The sequence below is a fragment of the Chelmon rostratus genome, chromosome 8 (genome assembly GCF_017976325.1).
Source record: "Chelmon rostratus isolate fCheRos1 chromosome 8, fCheRos1.pri, whole genome shotgun sequence".
In the NCBI taxonomy this organism is placed as follows: domain Eukaryota; kingdom Metazoa; phylum Chordata; class Actinopteri; order Chaetodontiformes; family Chaetodontidae; genus Chelmon; species Chelmon rostratus.
Window position 1 is genome coordinate 11,780,098 of NC_055665.1, and position 20,699 is coordinate 11,800,796.

At 38.8% G+C, this 20,699-nt stretch overlaps 1 protein-coding gene across 1 annotated transcript; it reads left to right on the forward strand.

Annotated features, from left to right (window-relative positions):
• Positions 1–64: 64 nt before the first annotated feature.
• Positions 65–19,662, forward strand: LOC121610292. Its single transcript, XM_041942324.1, has 19 exons — positions 65–200; positions 1,372–1,536; positions 3,666–3,741; positions 3,868–4,263; positions 4,359–4,655; positions 4,756–4,855; positions 4,993–5,028; positions 5,151–5,183; positions 5,592–5,599; positions 11,207–11,305; positions 12,526–12,792; positions 14,745–15,107; positions 15,830–16,120; positions 17,027–17,281; positions 17,390–17,650; positions 17,756–17,846; positions 18,204–18,296; positions 18,430–18,502; positions 18,583–19,662. Exons 3-19 carry the CDS (start codon positions 3,696–3,698, stop codon positions 18,616–18,618), a joined length of 2,745 nt encoding a protein of 914 aa, XP_041798258.1. The 5' UTR covers positions 65–200; positions 1,372–1,536; positions 3,666–3,695; the 3' UTR covers positions 18,619–19,662.
• The last annotated feature ends 1,037 nt before the right edge of the window (positions 19,663–20,699 follow it).

A 20,699-nucleotide genomic window follows, 5' to 3' on the forward strand; every position in this document is an offset into this window, starting at 1 on the left:
CCACTCCCAAATTTCTACTCCATTAACTCTACCACTAGTTTAGTTCATCTGGTTTCACTTCACCCACGCAGGGACACAAAAATACACTGTTTTCTAATTTGGCCTGCAGTTTTTCCAATTGCCTGTATTGTATATCACATGTGATTCTTCAGGAAGTGTTTTTATTACCAAAGGACAAATCTGATCAGCTCCATCATCAGGTAAGATCCTGATAATTCTACATTATACTTGATTATGGTATAGCAACAACAGATCTAATGAATGTTGGTTCACTATATTTTCTTTAAATACTTCATTCTAAAGTTTGTAGTAAATATACGGCTGAGCTCAGGAATGATGCAGCTTTCCACCATTATTTGTCATCGTTGTTTGTCTGAGTGATGAGATTTATTTTTTCAAAGTGTGTGCGGCTTTGTTAAAATAGCCATGAGACTGAATAGAAAAAAGAGGCAAGTCATGCACTACCAGTCCAAAGTTTGGACACACCTTCTCACTTTCTTTATTTTTATTACTTTCTACATTGTAGATTCATACTGAAGACATCAAAACTCTGAAGGAACACATATGGAAATATGTAATGAACAAAAAAGGGTTGGACCTTTGGACCACTTAGTTGGACCATCACTTGTTTTTCAAAACAACAATGACCCCAAACACACGTCCAGGTTATGTACAGGCTATTTGATCACGAAGGAGAGTGATGGAGTGCTGCGTCTCTATGATCACCTGACCTAAACCCAACTTTAGGATGAGCAGGACCGCAGAGTAAAGGCACAACTGCCAACAAGTGCTCAGCACCTCTGGGAGCTCCTTCAAGGCTGTTGGAAAACCATTTCAGGCGAGTGCCGAGTGTGCAAAGCTGTCATCAAAGCAAAAGGTGGCTACTTCGAAGAATCTAAAATATAAAATATATTCTAGTTCGTTAAACCCTTTTTTGTTCACTACATAATTCCATATGTGTTCTTTCATTCTTTCATTTCTTTCTTTTGATGTCTTCAGTATAATTCTACAATATATAAAATAATAAAAAATAAAGAAAAACCATTGAGTGAGAAGGTGCGTCCAAACTTTGGCCTGATAGTGTATATGAGAGGATTGACTTTTACTTTTGGTGAGACAGTTTAAATGATGGCTAATGTATTATGTGTTGTTTCAGATGTGTTTATTCTGTATGTTGACATAAACAATGCCAGCATCTGATGTATGCATGTATAATTTTATAATAGATCATCAAACATCAAAACCGGTACACATTCTGTTGTGTTGGCTCCACGCGCCAGCAGATTTTCAATGAAACACCACGCTGTATGAATATAACGTTTGAGATTGTTTATTTTACCGAAATGAATCTCTCTCTGTGATATATGGCAGAAAAGTCATTAAAAAAAGCAGATATCAACTAAGGTGGAGGTCAAGTCAAGACAAACCAAAAGAGGAACTGGCGTGGATTTGCCTACAGTGTCTACAGTGCGCTCTGTTGCCCGTACAGTTCATGTCGTAATGAACTAACCTCCTGGACAGCAGTCACAAAATCAGGTAAGATTCTGATATAACTAGCTAAAACAATAATGGTTGTATGTGTGTGTGTGTGTGTGTGTATGTGTGTTGCTGAGTCTTTCTGAAGCAAAGATGAGGAAAGGTTCACCGCTCTGTGACAAAGAATTTGGGGATTTCATTGTCTACAATACAAAATGTGACTAAAAGATTCCGAGAATCAGAATCATTTGTTCTCTCTATGTTTATTTCATGTTTTGTTTGTTTGTTTTGTTTGTCATCGAATAATCAGAAAAGGAAGCAAAAATGAGTGTACGAAGTTCATATAATCATATGATGAATACTTTCACTTTTAAATAGTTAAAGTACATATTCTGTATATGACACATTGATAATCCCAGTATTTTTGATATTAATGTAAGGAAATAATGAATCATGCAGTTTGGCGATTCTTAATTTTTCGGTTGGATGTTGGATTTATTATTATTATTTCTTGTTGTTTCTCGTTGTTTGCCCGAATGATGAGATTTATTTCTTAAATGTGTGTGCGGTTTTGTTAAAATGGTCATGAGAATGCATAGAAAAAAGAGGCGAGTCATATATGACAGGATTGTTTTTTACCTTTGGTGAGACAGTTTAAATGATGGCTTGTGTATTATGTGTTTGTAACCCTTGTTACGTTATATAACAGCACAGGTGAGTGACGATCAATGATAAGAGCTGGACCAGTATCAGAAGGCACTAAGCTGGTCAGAGCCAGTGCATCAATAATAACAGACAACAATGAGCTGAGTTTTCTGTAATTCTTTTAATTTTCTTAAATAACCAAAACAATTGAGAACACAACAGTATTTTGAAACAATGAACAGAAAATAATTAATAAAAATAATGAAGCCGACAAGGAAAACAAAAACCCTCCGTTCTCACAGTTAACTTTTGTGCACCAGTGTTTGGTCTTGCCACACAGTCCGTGAGGGAACGACAGGAAGTATGCAGCCTCTGATGGAGTATGGCTCCAACTCTTTTCAGTTGTTACCACCAATACACCAGGAAAGAAACCTGGGTAAAACAAAACCTGGGTAAAAAAAACCCCTGACCTGTAGGTAGGCCAGACAAGATTCAAATGGTTTGTTGCAGTCATACACAATCTGTGCAAATCATGTTCATTTTCTAATTCTCCATGAATTATTACCTATTCAATACACTTCATTTTGTAATAATTAGCTCAAATCATGTCCTCAAAGAGGTTTAGTTGTACAACAAAAATATATCTTTGCTTATTACTATAACATGGAAAAAACAAAAATTTCAAATAATCCTTTCAATACATTTCCATCTGTAGTATATAGTATATATATAACATTAAATAATCGGGCCAATTAAGTGGCGAGGCCCAAGCTAGTAGGCTATTAGCAACCCAGCGGCATCACCAGGCCAACCAATCAACATCAAGGGATCACGTAGTCATCCGCTGAAGACTGAGATCAGCTGGTGTGCTTCTCCTTGGTTGGAATGAAAACCTGCAGCCACAAGGCCCTTGATGGAATAGTTTGGACACGCCTGCTCTACAGCATCTCACTTCACAGATCAGCAACTTTTGTCCAGTCACACTTTTAAGGTTTAACGTAGTAATATAGTAATCAGCAACTATTCAACATCCTCAAGATTTAACATGACTTCATTTGCAAGGTCATTTTCACCTCTTACCCGCTGGATGATAATGGGATTAATTTTTGACTTGACTCGATCTCAAACTGTCACATCACATTCACGGAATTCTCTGATTGGCTGGTTGGGGAACATGTGATTTAACCCTTTCCGTAAAACACAATGCTTTTGGCATGGTAATTATTCCCTATTTATGCAAATGACTTGTGCATTTTAAACCGACTTTTTAAGAACAACTTTTAACAGATGTATATATATTGATTACTTATTTCAATTATTTAGTCGTTTGGTCGTGTGGTTTTAGATTTTATTTCATCATATTAGAGCCATATTAGGGCTACATGTTGTTTCAGATCTGTTTATTCTGTATGTGGACATAAACAATGCCAGCATCTGATGTATGTATGTATAAAAGATGGTTCTTGGATGTGAAGATTAGTGTTGTTCGAAGAATTTCCACTTTCACAACTGTTTTAATGTTGTTTCATTTAAACATCCCACAGTGTGTTTCACCAACAAAACCTCAGAGAAGTATGGACGAAGAAACAAAGATGGTGATGCTGTGTCTCCTTGTGGCAGGTACACAACGAGTCACCTCTTTGTTTCCAATCTCATTCTTACATACACCCTACTTAATGAAAAAATCCATGGAGGAGACTCCTAGAAGTCATTTCTTTCTTTGACACTGCCATGATTGTCTTTCAGCTCTGAGCAGCCCTGCGTTGAGTGAAGAGTGGAAGGCCACTGTTGTACAAAACCTGGAGGCCCTGGTTTCATCCTGTGTTGTGGTTCCCTGTTCATTCAGCCATCCTAAAGAAAATCTGCCCTCCTCCAGGCTCAGAGGGATCTGGCATCGTTTTAAAAAATGGGATGAACGCATCTATTACTATGACAACACAAAAGTTCTGGACAACTTTCGAGGTCGCACTCGGATGTTGGGATATCTGGGTCAGAACAACTGCACCCTAGAAATCACTGATATTAAAGATCATGACAATGGCCCTTTCTGTTTCCGGATTGAATTAGCACGAACAGAGGCTGACCAACCCACCAAGGACATGTTCTCCTTTGTTGAAAGTTGTTTCGAGTTGACAATGCTGCGTATGTCATCAACTTCCCAACATTTCATTAATCAGTATCAACTTTATGTTGCAACCATAGCCTCTTACTTTATCTCTGTCTTTTTTTCATTATAGCTGACCCCCCAAAACCTACAGTGATTAACCCAAAAGAAGCACTTCAAGATCATCCCCACACTCTCATTTGCTCAGTGACCCATACCTGCCCCTCCCATCGGCCTAAACTCACATGGAGTAGGGGCACCGCAGGTGATGTCACTGAGGTCCACAGAGAAATCCATACTGGCTACTGGGATTTACAGTCAATCCTGACGTTCATTCCTGGGGAGACGGATGACCACAGTGAGATCACCTGCACGGCGCATTTTAATGGACGGAAGACGTCCTCCACCACACTGAAGCTCCATGTAAAACGTGAGATCTTTTCACTCCTTTATAATGAAGTTTACACACTGGATATATTCATGCAATATAAAGAAAAACGGCTGCTGCATATAAAATCTGTCTGTTTTAGGTGTAGAAAACTATAAACACATCATCATTCCCGCGGCTGTGGGGATTGGTACCTTCGTGATCTTTACACTCATCTGCATTTTCATGGTGAAAAAGTACAAGTGAGTTCATCACAGACTTACATTCCCCAGAACATTAACAAAGAAGGGCTGTATATCCCCTCATCTTGTCTCATCTTTAAGTTGGTTCTGTGCTCTTAAAAAAAAAAAAAATTATATATTTTTTTTGTCTGCTCAAGGAACCGCATTGCAGAGCTCCAACGTCAAGAAGGGAGGTAAATGAAAATATATTTTAGGTCAAATTCAGTTTGTAGTCCTACACTGATATGCATTTTCAATTCTTTCAGTGTCATGAGAATGTAATTCATGTATTTATTCATTCATTGGTCACATTTAGTGTGTGGAACCGGCTTTCCAGACTGTCCCGCAGGTAAGAAAAAAAAGTGATTTTGTGGAGTTGGGGAACATTAGATACTATCTATGTACATTTTGACCCAAAAATGTCTGGAATCTCTGAGACTAAAGGGAGGTTGTTGAGGATTACATTTCTGAAATGACTGACGGCCATTCTGATTGGAGACAACAGGTCTTTTAAGGGTTTTATAGATATTATAATTGTATTATTATTAATATTTTATTATTATTTTATTTTATATGTCCTGCCCTGTTTCAGCTGTACTTTCACGCACCAATGCATCATTGGTCGCACAGTCATTTTACATATCTCTGAAGGAGTACCATGTTTATTTTTATCTCTGCTTTTGATAGTATCTGCGTTCATATTTCTATATAAAATGATATCTTGTTTTCTGTTCTCCTTTTTCTGTGGTCTAATCAGGGGCAGAACCTGAAGGTGAGAAGTGAAAAAAGAACTTTGTTGAAATACGTGAGACTACCCCCAGAAATGGTACCAGGGTTTTGTTTGTCTATTCTTGGCCACTGTATGGTGGTCTGCCTCTGTAGGTACTGTATAAAGAGCTCATTCCAAGGTAACGAAAACATGATTCTTATTTTCAGGCAATTAGATACTAATGAAAACATAATTTTGACAGGTTTGACTTGAACTTCATATATTCTAGATAAATGCAGCATAAATGAACAAACTGGATCAAACATGTATTTTTCTTTTCTTTCAGATGATCAAACAAGACCCGAAGAAGTCTGCCGTCCGCTGCTGCCTGCCACAGTGCCTGTTTTGATGGGGACACCAAAGTCTCAAAGCTCCGAATGCTATATGTGTTTTTAAAGCTTCACTATAACAGTACAATGTATTTTACTGAAATTAAGTCAAGGGGCAAATCATTTGCTGGAGGGTTGGATCTGCTTGTTTGAGAATCCTGCTTTCATGTTATTCACATACGGCTTCAGAAGAATGACATCTCTTTGTCTGTACAATCAAATGTGGGCAAGATAAGCCCATTGTTTCCTGAAAAGCAACATCATGTACTGTGATCTGATTCAGATGTCAGTACTGAAGTGGCTTCATATTTACCTTGATTTGCTTTGTCAGCACACAGCTTTAGTTTTTGAGAAGAAAACATACTTTTTACATGCTAAACTCAGATTTCACCAGAAAGCTTCCTGTTGTCTGAACAGATGTATCAGGAATGTAAGCAGTATTTCTTTTTATATTAAATATTGGCTCCTGCTCAGTTTGTTGTGATCGCTTCATCATTGCGTGATCGGTTCATGTCAGAGAAACCTTTTTTTGACGAAGGATTGTTTTTTACAAACTAGCCACTCTCAGTGGTGGCACCTCAACGCTGTTTAAAAGCAGCTGAAGACATTGAAGGGTGGGATTGAAAACAAACTGAATTCTGTGATGGAAAGTTTGAAAAATTAACTGGTTCTCCCTAAAATCTGTAGCTCAAGTTAAAGCTTGTGGTGGAAGTGCAGAAGTGCTGTTGTTTGTACATCGTTAAGTGGAAATCATTACATTTCCGTAACAGTCACTTTTTCAGCTTGGTTCCGATGAAGCAAAAAAAAGTAAATTCTGTAACTGTAACTGCACCACATATGAGATTTGTCCGGAAGAATTTCTCTTTCAGTCAGCAAAAACATTCCATTTTAATTTGGAGACATGTTCAAATGATAAAATTATTGATTTTCTTTCTAAACAAGCTTTAAATTCGGAAGCTCAAGAGGTGAGGCCTAAGTTAGTCAAAACAGGAGACCGCAGACAAATTACAGTACAGATTTTGTGATGTTGAAACTGGAGGTTAAGTGCGTGAGCAGTGTGTGATTTAGGCTTAAGGAGCACACACACATACATTTTGCAGACTGGCTCTTATTTTAAGATCTTAACAGTGTATATTTCTACAAATCTGGATCTTGATGGATCGTAATACTAGGATTTCAATATCAATAATAAGGTCAAGATGTCAGAGGAGGAGAAGCACAAGTGTCTATTGTGGAAAAAAGCCTATTTCACAAAAGCTTATTATCTTTACCACTCAGTTACCAACAGCACGATGAGCATATTTCAGTTGCAGTTTGTGAAACGAATATAAAAATGTGATGTCAAATACACAGACATAAACATATCAAAAGTCTGTGTTGGGCGTGGGTGTCCATGAACAGTTTGAGGCGCCTGTGGCTCAGCTCTTTCTGCCTGGGTGGAAGTCAGGCACAAAAGTAGCAGTCCAAGCTCAATGCACACTTCTATGACTGAGTAGAAACAAGACACTCAAATCATAACTGGATGTGACACACACACACACACAAAAAAAAAAAAAAATCAACATTTTAGCCTGACAGTTTGATTCCCTGAACTGTTCAGCTCATCCAGCAAATCTTTTCCAACACCTGCTTCTTGGTGTTCAGCTGTCGTCAGAATCATGCTACACAAAAACATACAGGGGATATCCCCCATAACAATTTCTGCCTAAAAGAAATCCAATGGGCATGTTTGTTTGTGAACAATAAGGAGCTTCTTCTCCCCCCTCCCATTAGACCAACTGAGTCTGCTGAGTGCTGGCTTTTGTATGTTTAGGGATTGGGTTCTGTTTGTTCAGCAGCTTCCAGGTGTTATAGACTACTGAAATAAAAGGCCAGGGGCCTGTTGCACAAAACCAGAATAAGGGATTCAGATAAAACAAATGTCTAACATAATTCAGTTTAAAAAAAGGTATAAAGAGCGTGATATAGTAATGACTAATAGGTATTTGGGTGTGTGTTGTGAATCACAACACTTTCTTCTATACATAATGTAACTGTCAATGTCTGCATACTGTGCACGTTATTTATCGGTAATTGCTGAATATATGGATCATGTTTAGGTTGAGGATGAATCCGGATGTTTCAGTCATGAGTTTTTTGATAAAAATGTAACAGTACTTAAGGGGTAGGGTTTAATAAGTTTACACTTCTTCCTACTCCCTTTCGCTCATGTAATCTGAGATCAACATGAATTGAAGAGGGTGACTTTTTTTTCTTCTTTATTTTTATTATCACTTTTTGTCTGTTTGCTTTGTCTTTTTCATTACATGTTTGAAAAAAAAGGAATCAATATCAAAATGCACATCATACAGTAACATGACTTGATGTTCCTTTATTGAATAGAAGAAATCAAAGCAAGTAATCCATCAGTTCTTTTCAAAAGTGAAGTCACACAGTGCTCTACAAGATAAAAGGCACAGAATCAAAGCATATTATTCGTCACAAGAATAAATACACATTCTCAAAGTCTGTATATAAAACACCCTGCGTGTCTGCACACTGGAATAAATGCAGGACAAATCCATACTTAACAAATGAACAGACAAATGTCAGGCCTGTACACACAGTACAATAGGCCAAATGAATATAATCAGAATTTTTTTGGGGATGTTAACCCATAAGAACCTAAAACATGACATTATCCGAGTTCTCAACGCCCAATGTGACACATCATTTGAGATCTTGGACAGTAGGGGGTGGTGTTTTGAAAAAAATGTCAGAAATGTGTTCCTTGTGGTCTATTTACTCTGTCTTATGTCCCCCATAATTTTCCTAAAAGCAGAAATGGGTCCAGGTTCTTATGGGTTAATAAACTATTTGGATTGTAATTGTGATGGTTTCAGTGGAGTATTGAGTGTGTGTTTGTGCAATACTTACACATTCAGGCAATCTGCAATACTTAGCCACGCTTTCTCTTGTTGTTTTATGGCAGTGGCGGTGTTTCCTTTTTTTTTACTTTGGTCTTTCACCTCTTCATATGCATCCATAATTATCTCCTGCTCCAACGGGGAGAAGTATGCTGCACAAGATGCCATGGTGAATTAGTGAATCTGTGATTGATTGCGGGCCCTATTTGAGGAGCTGTGTGATGCAACTTATCCAGGATTGGTTTCACCTGGCTTGATAAATCCATGTCTACTTATCCTGGCCAGGTGTTTGTGCAACCAATTAAGCCTGAACTCTGTTTTGGATTGGTTGAGCCAGGCTCAATAACTTATCCTGGATGTCTTAATCCTACTTTTGTGCAACAGGAGTATTTTAAAGAATGTTCTAGCTAGCTAACTGCATTGACTTACAGAACTCATTATCCTCAAGCAGATACTCAGCCCATGTCCACTAGCTGACAGCAAGGTGATGTAAGTTTGAGGTAAACAAACCACTGTAGGCTAAATCTTTAAATTCTTTTTGTCATGTATAATTTGATTAATAGAAGGGAACTGGTCTTTTCAAAAAGAATACAAAGTGCTGAAGTGTCTACGCTGTCAAAGCTTATGACTACATCCCCTCTCTCCAGGCCCACATTCTCTCCAAGAGGCTGGCTGCAGATTCAGAGCTGCCTCTCCAAAGCCTCTGTGACCAGATGACACGAGCAGACCTGTCCTTGTCCCATTGTGTCAGCACCAATAAAGGAGCTTCTACAAATTAAGTCAGGAGAGGTCTAGGTAGGTGCAAACAGTATGCAGATAGTCAGATGTGGCCTTACAGAGGGAAAGGCAGGCACATCACACAGGTTAGTTGTAATTCAATTTATTGTCAGGAAGGACGGGGTTATAAGGGGAAACTAAGGGAGCTATGGGTAGAACCCAGACGCAGACACAAGGGCGTAGATATAAATTAAATTTATCAAAAGAAAACCAAGGGAAACCATAAACACAAACTAGGGTAAAGAGGATTACACATAAAATGAGGGCAACACCTGGAAACATTGAGCAAACACTACACACAACACAATGGGGCATGGGTGAGACAAAGACTGCACTTGAAACTAACAGAACGTGACCGAACTTTAGGCACAGACGACCCTAGCAACTGGCGTTACATAAAACATGGCACGATTAAGACAATACGAAACATGGCAAGACTAAAATTAGAAAACCAAAAACACTCCCAAAGGCAGAAAACACAAAGAGCTATGAAAACAGAACTGACCAACTGAAAGAACTAGATAAGAAAAACTAACTCAAAATACACTCCCAGCAAACGGAGGAACCAGAATCTAAATAAAAGTAATCAAACAGAAATTCAGTATTTAACAAAGAGAATAAATCAGCAAAGTTACAAGTTATACTAGGAAAAGAAAACAGAAACTAGGTTTTTAAAGTTACAAACAAAGAACACTCATGAAAGGACTATGGCATGGGAACTCAAACTAACAAGGGAAACACAGACAACACAAAGGACGGTGAACCAATAACATAAAACAAGGCATAAACAGGAAGAAGAACAAGACAAGAAACAAACTTACTGGAACTGTGGCAAATAAGAGACAAAGACAAACCAAGGAGACAATCACAAAAATCACAGCACAGACATGAACAAAGACTACAAGGAAGCACAGACAACGACCTGACAAAGACGGGGGGAAGACACGGACTTATATACACAAGGAGGGATCACTAATGACACACAGGTGGAAACAATCAGACAATCACAGGGACGGAAAACACAGGAAGTAAAGTAACCCAAAGACACTTAACCTAAACCTTCAAAATAAAACAGGATGTGACAAAAACCAGACAAAGACAACACAAAAGGGGAAACTTAACAAAAAACCAGCGTGCATGGCACGGGTCATGACAATTGTGTTTCATTCATAAAATTAATTCAAGGAGAAACTGATTCATTTCAAGAGAATGTAATTTTTTTTTATTTGGTATGGATTTATTGGCATGGTCAAGGAAGAGAGATAGTCAAACCACTTGCTGTAGAACAGGCATGTCAAACTGATTCCATAAAGGGCCGTGTGGCTGCAGGTTTTCATTCCAACCAAGAAGGCGCACACCAGGCTGGAATCAATTAATCAGCTGATCTCAGTCTTCAGCTGCTAACTAAGTGATTCCTTGATGTTGATTGGTTGGCCTGCTGTGCTCCTCCTTGGTTGGAACTAAAACCTGCAGCCACACGGCCCTTTATGGAATCAGTTTGACAAATGTGCTGTAGAATATGAGATCCTTGTGCATAAAAAAATGTTCCTGATCCTCCTCTCCCCTCTCTGTCTCCCTATTGCTCTACCAGATCCGTCCCCAGGTGACTTCAGCCATGCCCAGTTCAGCTGGACGTCATCATACTTCTTGGTGGCTGATGGTCGTCTCAGTGCTGCTGTGGCCCCAAGCTGTCACATTTTACCCTTCACTACAACACATCCTCCCCCGAGTTGTATTTTATTTATTTATTAGTCCAGAATTTTACATAATTGACAATTTTATATTGTTTCATATAATGATATAATGATATAATATAATGATCTAAAAATAAACTTCAACCAAATCCGTTATAAAACAGGTTCATTATGTGAAATGTTGTGAGAAACTGTTGTATTGCACTTTACTCTTTATTTGTTATGATTTTATGCATAAAAAACATTGAGATAACCATCTGAAAGTCTTTTTGGGACGGTAAATCTTAAACCTTATCTGAGTAAGTAATGGTTACTAATTAATTTATCAGGTATCACTTACAGGCAAATTAAGAGAATTTTACTCAATTGTATTGAATAAGTAGCTGTTGAATATATACATGTGAGATAAATTTAAGTATTTCATAGCTTTTTCAGTTATTTCATGCTCAAGATATGGAAGTAAATCTATCCAAAAAAGTGGATGAAAATTATTACCTCAATTTTATTGGGTAAATTATATAGGTTACTTTTAACAGTGTGTGTTTCATTTGTTTGGATCTTTGAATGTTTCTCTCTTGTATGTGCTCTGATGTTGATGTTACTCACTTTGTAACCCGTTTAATGAGGTGCTATATAAATGAAGCATAACTCAGTTACTTGGTTGGAAAACTTATTCTTAATCTTATACTTGTTCACCAACAACACAGAAATTACAGATCAAACACTGATGAAATAAAGACGTCTTACAGTAATTACATTCAATTTCCATTTTTAAAATAGTGATTGGCAAGAATTCTTTGATTGCCTGTTTGTGATTGAAGGGATTTTCCGGTGATTGATTAACTGTCTGTTGAATACAAACTGATTGTGAGCTTCATTAATCAGCAGTGATGAACTTGCATTGTTACTGCTCTGTCTAATCTCATCCAGAGCAGGACACAATTAATTGTTCCTTTGATGGCAGATAGGGCCAAGTCTTGAATGTGTCCTGCAGGACTGTCTTTAAAATGGATGAGCCTGAGCACCTCTCATTCAGCGCTGTTACTTCAGAAGATACACCAGCTGACAAGGGACACAGCTGTGACCAGTGTTAGCAACCAAGGTTAGAAAAAAGATATTTGCGTGGATTCTACAGTTTATGCACTTAGTTAATGTGTAAATATTAACAGGTATTTCTTTGCTACATTTTTCTGTTTTTTTTTTTTTTAATTCACAGATTCGCAGACTTCACATTCAAGCACCTTTCCTGCAATGGGTAACTCGGCATCCACTGGCTTCATCACTCCCACTCCCAGGAAGCTGTCCTGGGGCCGCCAGAAAGAGGACAAAGTCAAGCTGGAGGATTTCTTGACACAGTGCGAAGAGGATATCTGGGGAGTTAAAGGAAAGCAAAGTTTATCTTTGAGAAAGATCCATCTCATCCGCAGCATCCGTTACGTTGACCTGGCCGCCCAAGAGAGCGGCAGTTTTAATCCAAACAGGGGTGAAGTGCTGAACCCTACTTTTATTGGAGATCAGGGCCCGTGAATGACTGAATTCACTGTGGACCATTAAATCAACGCAACAACTCAGCCAGAAGATCCTCTCAGTTGCGACAGTTGAAGGGGTGACGACACACAGCCAATGTGGCGCCCCTGCAGCATAAAGGGTCTCTATGATGACAATTCTCTCACCACAAGACTTTAGGTGTGAACTCAGAAACAGGAAGTGAGGCCTCAGTGAAAATTTAAGATGTGATCAGTCTCTTTTTTGGTGAAACGGAAACTGAAGTTTTCCCTTTTTTTTTGTATTGGATGGGATCCAGTCAAGCACATATATAAAAAACGGGGTTCAGATATCAACAACGCGAGCAGAAATCACACACGAGACCTCTCGTTACATGACTTCATCGGCTGCAGACATCAAGTGAGCAAAGGAAATTCTGTCTTCACGTCTCTGCACTTGTGACGCACACAGTTTGAGGTACAGTAAATGGCATCGTCTACGTGGAAAATGACCTGAATATCTTAAAGAAATGTGCTTCCTCCTCATTAACTGAACTTCTCAATGCTGTGATAAATGTATCTGCATGAACAGTTGACCAAAGTAAATACTAAAAGTGGACCGTTTGCAACTTCTGTGGACTTTTCTGTGAATTTACATGTCAAAAAATACAGTTTGTGATTAACATGTAAGCAAGTGTGTTATGCAAATACATTCAACTTTTCAGATGATGCTGTTGTGGCCTCTTGTTTTATTTCTAGTGCAAGAAATGATCTAGTTCTCACAGTTGATGTACACACGTTAGTCTTGGCCACTGCTGTTTCCTGTTGCCTTTCTTTAGGTGAAAGACCAAACACATTCACCCACAGCGACAGTGCAAGTAATACACTAGAATATGTTAGCAAATGCAAAAATATTTCATCATTAATCTTTAATATCATTAATATTTAATCATCAAGCAATCTCAAAAAGTGATATTGTTTCAATCATCAGTAAAAGTAACCTCACCTATTGAACTGTGAGTGGGCTCGTTCTAACAAATGGCCCATTAACATTACTAAAAGTACCTACAACAAGTCAGTGGGGCTACAGTGCTTTATATGGGGTGAGTGATGAGAATGAGTGAGGTTTTTTTTATTTTTTTACCTCTATCCACATGATGAAATGTATTTGGGAGTTGTTGTTCAGTGGCAATGAGGTCAAGGAATCCAGATTTCATGAAGCGCTCAACATCTGAAAATAGAATTGGAGAAGTCGTGAATACTGAAATATATCAAATATCTAAATGGCCAAAGAGGGAAGTAAGAGCAGCTGGATGGCACGTGTTTCAATGAAGCCAAGGGACGCAGAAATCAAGCTTAAAACAAACTGAAAAAAAAAATTCTAAAAGCTAATTGCACTTTTTCTCTTTCCTTTTGTGTGTGTCCGTGTTTATGACAGTAAAAATACACGGCATCGGTCAGAGCACAAGACATGGCTAAAATAAGGAATAAAAAAAATATCATTAATGATGATTAATACGAATTCCTGCCTAATTTAAGTTTGATGAGACCAAAAAGTCAGATTTCGTGTGCGCCACAGTGGACGAGCGGTGGATTAAAAGTGGAATGGAAACTGGACAAGTCATTTCACACCAGGGGGAAATGACAGTGACACAGCACAAGCCTGAAAATAAACATCACTTTATTTGCAGATCTGATCCTGAGAGGACGAGATGGACTCCTGCATACGGACTCTGGTTTTTGTGTGCCTTTGTTTCAAAGGTATGTCACATTCACAATCACACAGCTTTTTGTCTTTTTGTTGTGTTGCTATCTTTATGTCTAGGCTAAGGATTAATTTTCAGTTGAATTTCTCATTTATATTGTGCAAGTAGACCCTCCTTCTCGCTGTGTGTTTCTCTGCTTTCACTGTGTCATTTGAATCTAATTTTCCTCCTTCCTTTGATTACAGTTACTCAAACTGAAACGTCATTGTGGACCATTACGGTGCCATCCTCAGTTAAAGGTCTCCCTGGATCCTGTGTGGTGATCCCCTGCTCATTCAACTACCCCACTCCAGGGAAGAAGGTCACTGGATTCACTGGGATGTGGATCGACGAGACACGTCAGCTCATTTATCACCCAGTTCAGTCTAAAGTGTTGCAGCAGTATCGGAATCGGACAGAGCTGCTGGGAGACGCTGGACAGAAAGGCTGTTCACTGAAGATCGATCCCCTGCAGGAAAGTGACCAGGGGCCTTTTTGTTTCAGGATTGAAATAGCAGACTATGAAAAGTTTTCTTACCTACAGAACAAAGTCTCCATTGCAATGATGAGTAAGTAATATTTTCAACCAACACCTTTAACAGTGCTTATTTCTTCTGCTTCAGAAATCTCATTACATTTCAGTATATTTGTGCCTCAAAAGAAATGGTAAAGAGACGCATTGTAACTGAACAGCAGTGTTAACCTTTATGGTTTATTTCAGTTGTTTTAACTTTGAAAGCTGAATTTGTAGCTATAGCCTCAGGTAAAGTCCTCTGACAATAAACTGAGTGCTAACAGGGAACATTTCAGCTCAAACTATTGTCAACAGCTACTTCTAGTTCCTTTTTTTCTGCGACTATAACTGGTGTTCTCCACTTTAAATGGCATAAAATATAACAGTTTCGTTTCTGTAGACAGACACATTTTCACCAGTTCCTTTATGTTAAACCTTGTGCAGCAGAACACAAACCTTTAAATTTGTGTTCTGACTATGATTAGAGTTGAACTGCCTTTGTGGAAACAAAGTTGGCTGAGTTGTACCAAAGTGAAGTTACCGTTCTAGCATTCTCATATATTTTTAACCAGGACTGAACATGTCAAAGATAACACATCAACATCTCACCAGCACATGACAGCAATAACACCTGAATAAAACAGGAAACATCTTTCTTTTATTTACTAAACTCAACTAGAAGTGATAGCAAAATTCTTTCAAAGCTGTAATGTAGTGACCTTATGATTTCTGCTATTTCCTATCATCATTTCCGGTCATGAAATCTTGTTGTTACAGGCAAACTAAATCCCATCAGTTTGTCTGTGAAAGAGGAGGTAGTGGTGAGTCAAACTGTGTCTGCGTCCTGCTCTGTATCTCACTCCTGCCCCGCCTCGCCTCCTGTCTTCACCTGGAGTCACTCTGGAGACGTACGTTTCCAATCTCAGCGGCTTGAAGATGGCCAGTGGAAAGCGACGTCTACTCTGACCTTCCACCCGACCAGCGCTGATCACAACAAGCCTTTGCAATGCAATGTTACATACAGGGGAGGGCAGCACCACAACACAGCCAAGGTCCTCAAAGTGAAATGTAAGTGTATATGGTAGCGGTGGTAATACAAGCTGATACTTCAAACACTGTAACTGAGTATGTTCGTCATACCTACTGATATCAAGAAAGGACCAATAAAGACAATGAAGATTAAATTTGACACTAAACCACACTTAGGGCCAAGTTTTTGGGTGATTATTTGATGGATTTAGTGGGTTTATTTACCCATGACATATGCATTCAAATACCGTAGTTTTCGAAGCTTCTTGAATCAGGTTTAGTCACAGTCAGAGGATTTCCAGTCACCGTGTATTCATCTGCATTGGAAAAAAAGGATTATGCTGTCCTTTGCTGTCATTTATACTAGATGAGCTGGCTGCAGGAAGGAAGGTCTGACTGCCTATTGGATGGATTTACAAGATATTTTCTACTGACTTTGTTGATGCCTGAATTTTCATCTTGTGGTTTTGAGTCAAATATCTCAGCATAAGGACTGGATTGACTGCAGACGTTCACGTCTCCGTCAGGAGGAATTGTAGTAACTTTGGTGGGCCCCGACTTTTCCTTTAGTGCAATCATCTGGTCTGATAATCCAATACTTTGATTTATGACCAAAACCTGCAAAACTAATGTCTATATCATCAGCCTTGGTTGTTCTTTGTCGTTAGTGCTAATTAGCAAACAAACTAAACTAAAATGGTGAACATGGTAAATGTTATACCTGCTGAACATCAGCATATTACCATTGTCATTCAGAGCATGTTGCCATGCTATTGGTATTATTTAATAGCTCAATGCACCGTTGTGCCTAAATGCAGCCTTACAGAGCTGCTAACATGGCTGCAGACTCAGATACAGATCATCCTGGTTTTTACATTACTTTGTCAAAAATGTGAACATGTGTCTGTAAAGACCCCTGTGGCATTATGAATTGTTCCCATGCAGACGCCCCGGTGAACGTGGAGGTTGAGTACGAGTCAGATGTAAAGGAGGGAGAAGCTGTGCGTCTGAATTGCTCGAGCGATGCTCACCCTCGTGCCAGCATCTACGAGTGGCATAATGAAACTGGTGCTCGGCTGTATCAGGGAAATGTCTTCATGCTGCCAAATGTCTCCAGACACCACACAGGAGCCCTGTACTGTACTGCCATTAACATAGTAGGACGAGGCAAATCAAGCCCTGTGCGGCTCAATGTGTTATGTAAGTAAACAATCTAAGAAATGTCATGATAAAGGAGAGAATCTTTATTTAAATGCATGTATATAATAAAAGTTTGGCAGACTCATAACTACATTTATGTTCTTACAGATGGCCCTGAGATTAAGACCTCGTCCTCCTGCTCCTCAAACGCAAATCTGGTAAAGTGTGTGTGCATTGCAGAGTCCAGGCCTCCCAGCACGGTCCACTTTGTGCTTTCTGACAAAGTCCTGCCGAGCACCAAGGTAGAGAAACATGGAGCTGTAACCATCGGGACTCTGCAGGCAGAGTTGGGATCTTATGAGTCTGTCCTCTGTCTGGCTAACAACACGCAGGGCAATGCCAACCTCACACTGTTTTTACCCATTAACAGTAAGGAAGTTTTTTAAATTTAAAGAATGCATGACATGTGCACAAACACTCTTAGCATGAATTGTATATGTAAAAAAAATTGCCACATGTTTTCTGTTTGGACAGGCAAAATTCAGAGTCTTTATATTATCATCGCCATTGGAGCAGGCGTGATTTTGCTGATACCTTTAATAGCAGTGGGAGCTGTTAAAAAATGGTAAGTTGGTATAGAAAATATTTCCTGTCATTGAAAGCATAGAAATGTATTCCTTCACTATAGCATTCAAATTTGAGTGCTTTAAGATATTTTAAATGTGTCATCTTTCAAATATTAAATACAGCTGCAAGCATATACCAGAAATAAATAATCACATATAAGTTATGCATGTGGAAGTGTTTTTTAATACAGAGTGGAAATGTGTCCAATAATAGTAAAACCACATCATTTTGAACGCTATGGGAGCAGAAAGTGGTTTTGCAAAGTTGTATAGGTTATGATAGCATTCAGTGTTGCAGCTTGTGTTGTTGGGTCTCAGTGGTGTGGGTCCTAAATTAAAAACCATTGTTCTGCCAGTAGGGGAAGTTCTGGAGTTGCACCAACATCTCACATGAGCACCGTGAGGGCAGGCAAAGATGTGGACCTCCCCCAGTATGCCTCAACAACAAGGTTTTAGTTTTTCACTTCACTTTAAACAAAAGCTTCCTCATGATGTAAAACATGACACAAGGAAGCTAACGCTGCATAGCCTCATGTGTGTTTCTGTGAATAATTTGATCTGTTTTCTGCATCCTGTCCTCAGAAAACAGAAGACCTATGATGATGTACATTGCCCTAGCGTTTATGCCAATGGTCCTGTATACGGCAACATGGAGGTATGTTGAATTTCCTGCTTTCGCCCATTTTTTTCCATGCATGAAAGAACAGAATGAGTTAATCTTGTTTTCTTATACAGACTGACTGGGATGATGGAATATACGCCAACATGTAACACTGGATTCACAGGAGGAACAGCAGTCCCTATCGTCTAGCTGACGGGGGTCAAGAAGGTTGTAAAAAATACTGATATGCTGTATTCTGTATGTAACAGCCACCCCATGTATTGGTATGATTTGATGTGACTCTGATATGTGTAGTTATACTTTGGGAGGGGCCTGGGTACGTTTTTTTTTTAATATAATGGCGCTATTACCTGTATTTATGAATTACTGTAAAAATAAAATACAAAATAAAAAAGATGTAAAAAAAAGAAACAGAAAAAGCTCGTCTTAACCAATATGCCTCACATGCAAAGCTAATGACTGGTATGCTAAAGGATACTCCCGATTAGCAACAGGTATATCGTTGTTCACTACACACAGTTCATCAAAACAACACACACAGTCTTATTTACCTCCTTGCAGGTCACAACAGTCCAAAACCTGATAATGACTGGTCGTCAAACATTAATTTACAGACGTTATTGTTCTTGGCCAGATGTTCACTCAACGTTGATAGTTAGTTTCTATCTACAGCCCAGGTACACGCAGCTTACCGCTAAGCCCCACCCACCCCTCTACCTGAGAATGAAAATGGGTGGGCTGTTACCATTCATGACGTTCAATCACAATAAAGAAAAGCAGGGCTAACACGATAGGCTGCCAGCCAAGTAAGATTGTCTTCTCTGATTTCACGTGCCGGCTCAAATACATGTCAAACCAACTATGCTCATTTATGTAACTACAGAAACTTTTTAACCGTACAGGTTACAACTTCAATGTTTCCTTACATTTTATCCGTCCATATGAACTTTTTTAACCATGTATATTTTTAACCCTATTATGAACATGGCATGCAAACTATTATTATGTTTTAATGTCTAAATGGCTTTTAACCAGGGCTACATGTATATATTACATAAGCATTATTATTCTGTTTCCTGTAATTCACATATATGAAGAATGTTGTTCATGTTCAAAATAACTATACAAATAATGCACTTGTGTTTGCAGTTCGATTTTGTCCGATCAATATGTGTTTTGTAAAAAAAATCACCATTAAATAATAATAAGTATTGCAAAAAAGTGAGCATGCCTTGTGAGTCTCCTGTTGGTCAGAGTCACAGATAAGAATGTAAGTGTCATGCCTATTTCCTGCTGAAGAACAAATGAAGTACAGCTAAAATGTGGACCTATTTGTGCACCGCTATAAATGCAGACATGCTCTGTCTCATCACGGCAGACGTGCTGTCCAATAATAGTAAAACCACATCATTTTGAATGTTATGGGAGCAGAAAGTGATTTTGCAAAGTTGTATAGGTTATGATAGTGTTACACAGATATATGTATAACTTGCCTCACAACTGTAAACTGTAAATGTATCTGTACGTATATGAACGCATGACAGCAGTTCTCACGCTTCATGCACCTTCACAGACTGTATTCACCCATTCATCAGCTTAAACAATCAAGTGAAGATGTGCGTTGTGGGTGCAGGTCAACGTGGAGAAACCCTTGTGTGGCTTGAAATTATGTTAATGGTAATTTAACTGTCGTGATCTGTCAAATTCGTGTTATGTGAGTCACTTCCTGTTTTATTTTGGTAGATTTAGTTTCATTCCTCGAGTTCCTGTCAAGTTTCTCTCCCCTCCTGATCAGCCTGTGCCCTGTTGTTAACCTGCTCCTCCCTCTGTATACCCTTTGTCTTTCCCCTTTCTCTTGCCAGATAATCTTGATCCCGTGTGTGTTGTTATCCAGTGTTTTCTTGGATTTTGACTGCTCTCACTGCCTTTGCCCTGGGATACATTTGTTTGTCGAATGTACTGCTTTTTGTCTGGAGAGACATTAAATCCTGTGAGCCTTGTGTCGAGACAGCTGGGTGAGTACACTTCCTCTGAGCCCTGACATCAACAGGAAGTCAAAGGGGAGTCACAATCTTAGCAGATAGAAGTGCTGAAGTGACATTTCAAACACACCAAACACCACGAGTACAGATCCGAACTAAATTAAATAAAAATCACATCATGGACAGCATATTAGTTCACCACCAGAGACACCATGTTCAAGGTGTGCCTAACCTGGAATGAAAATAAG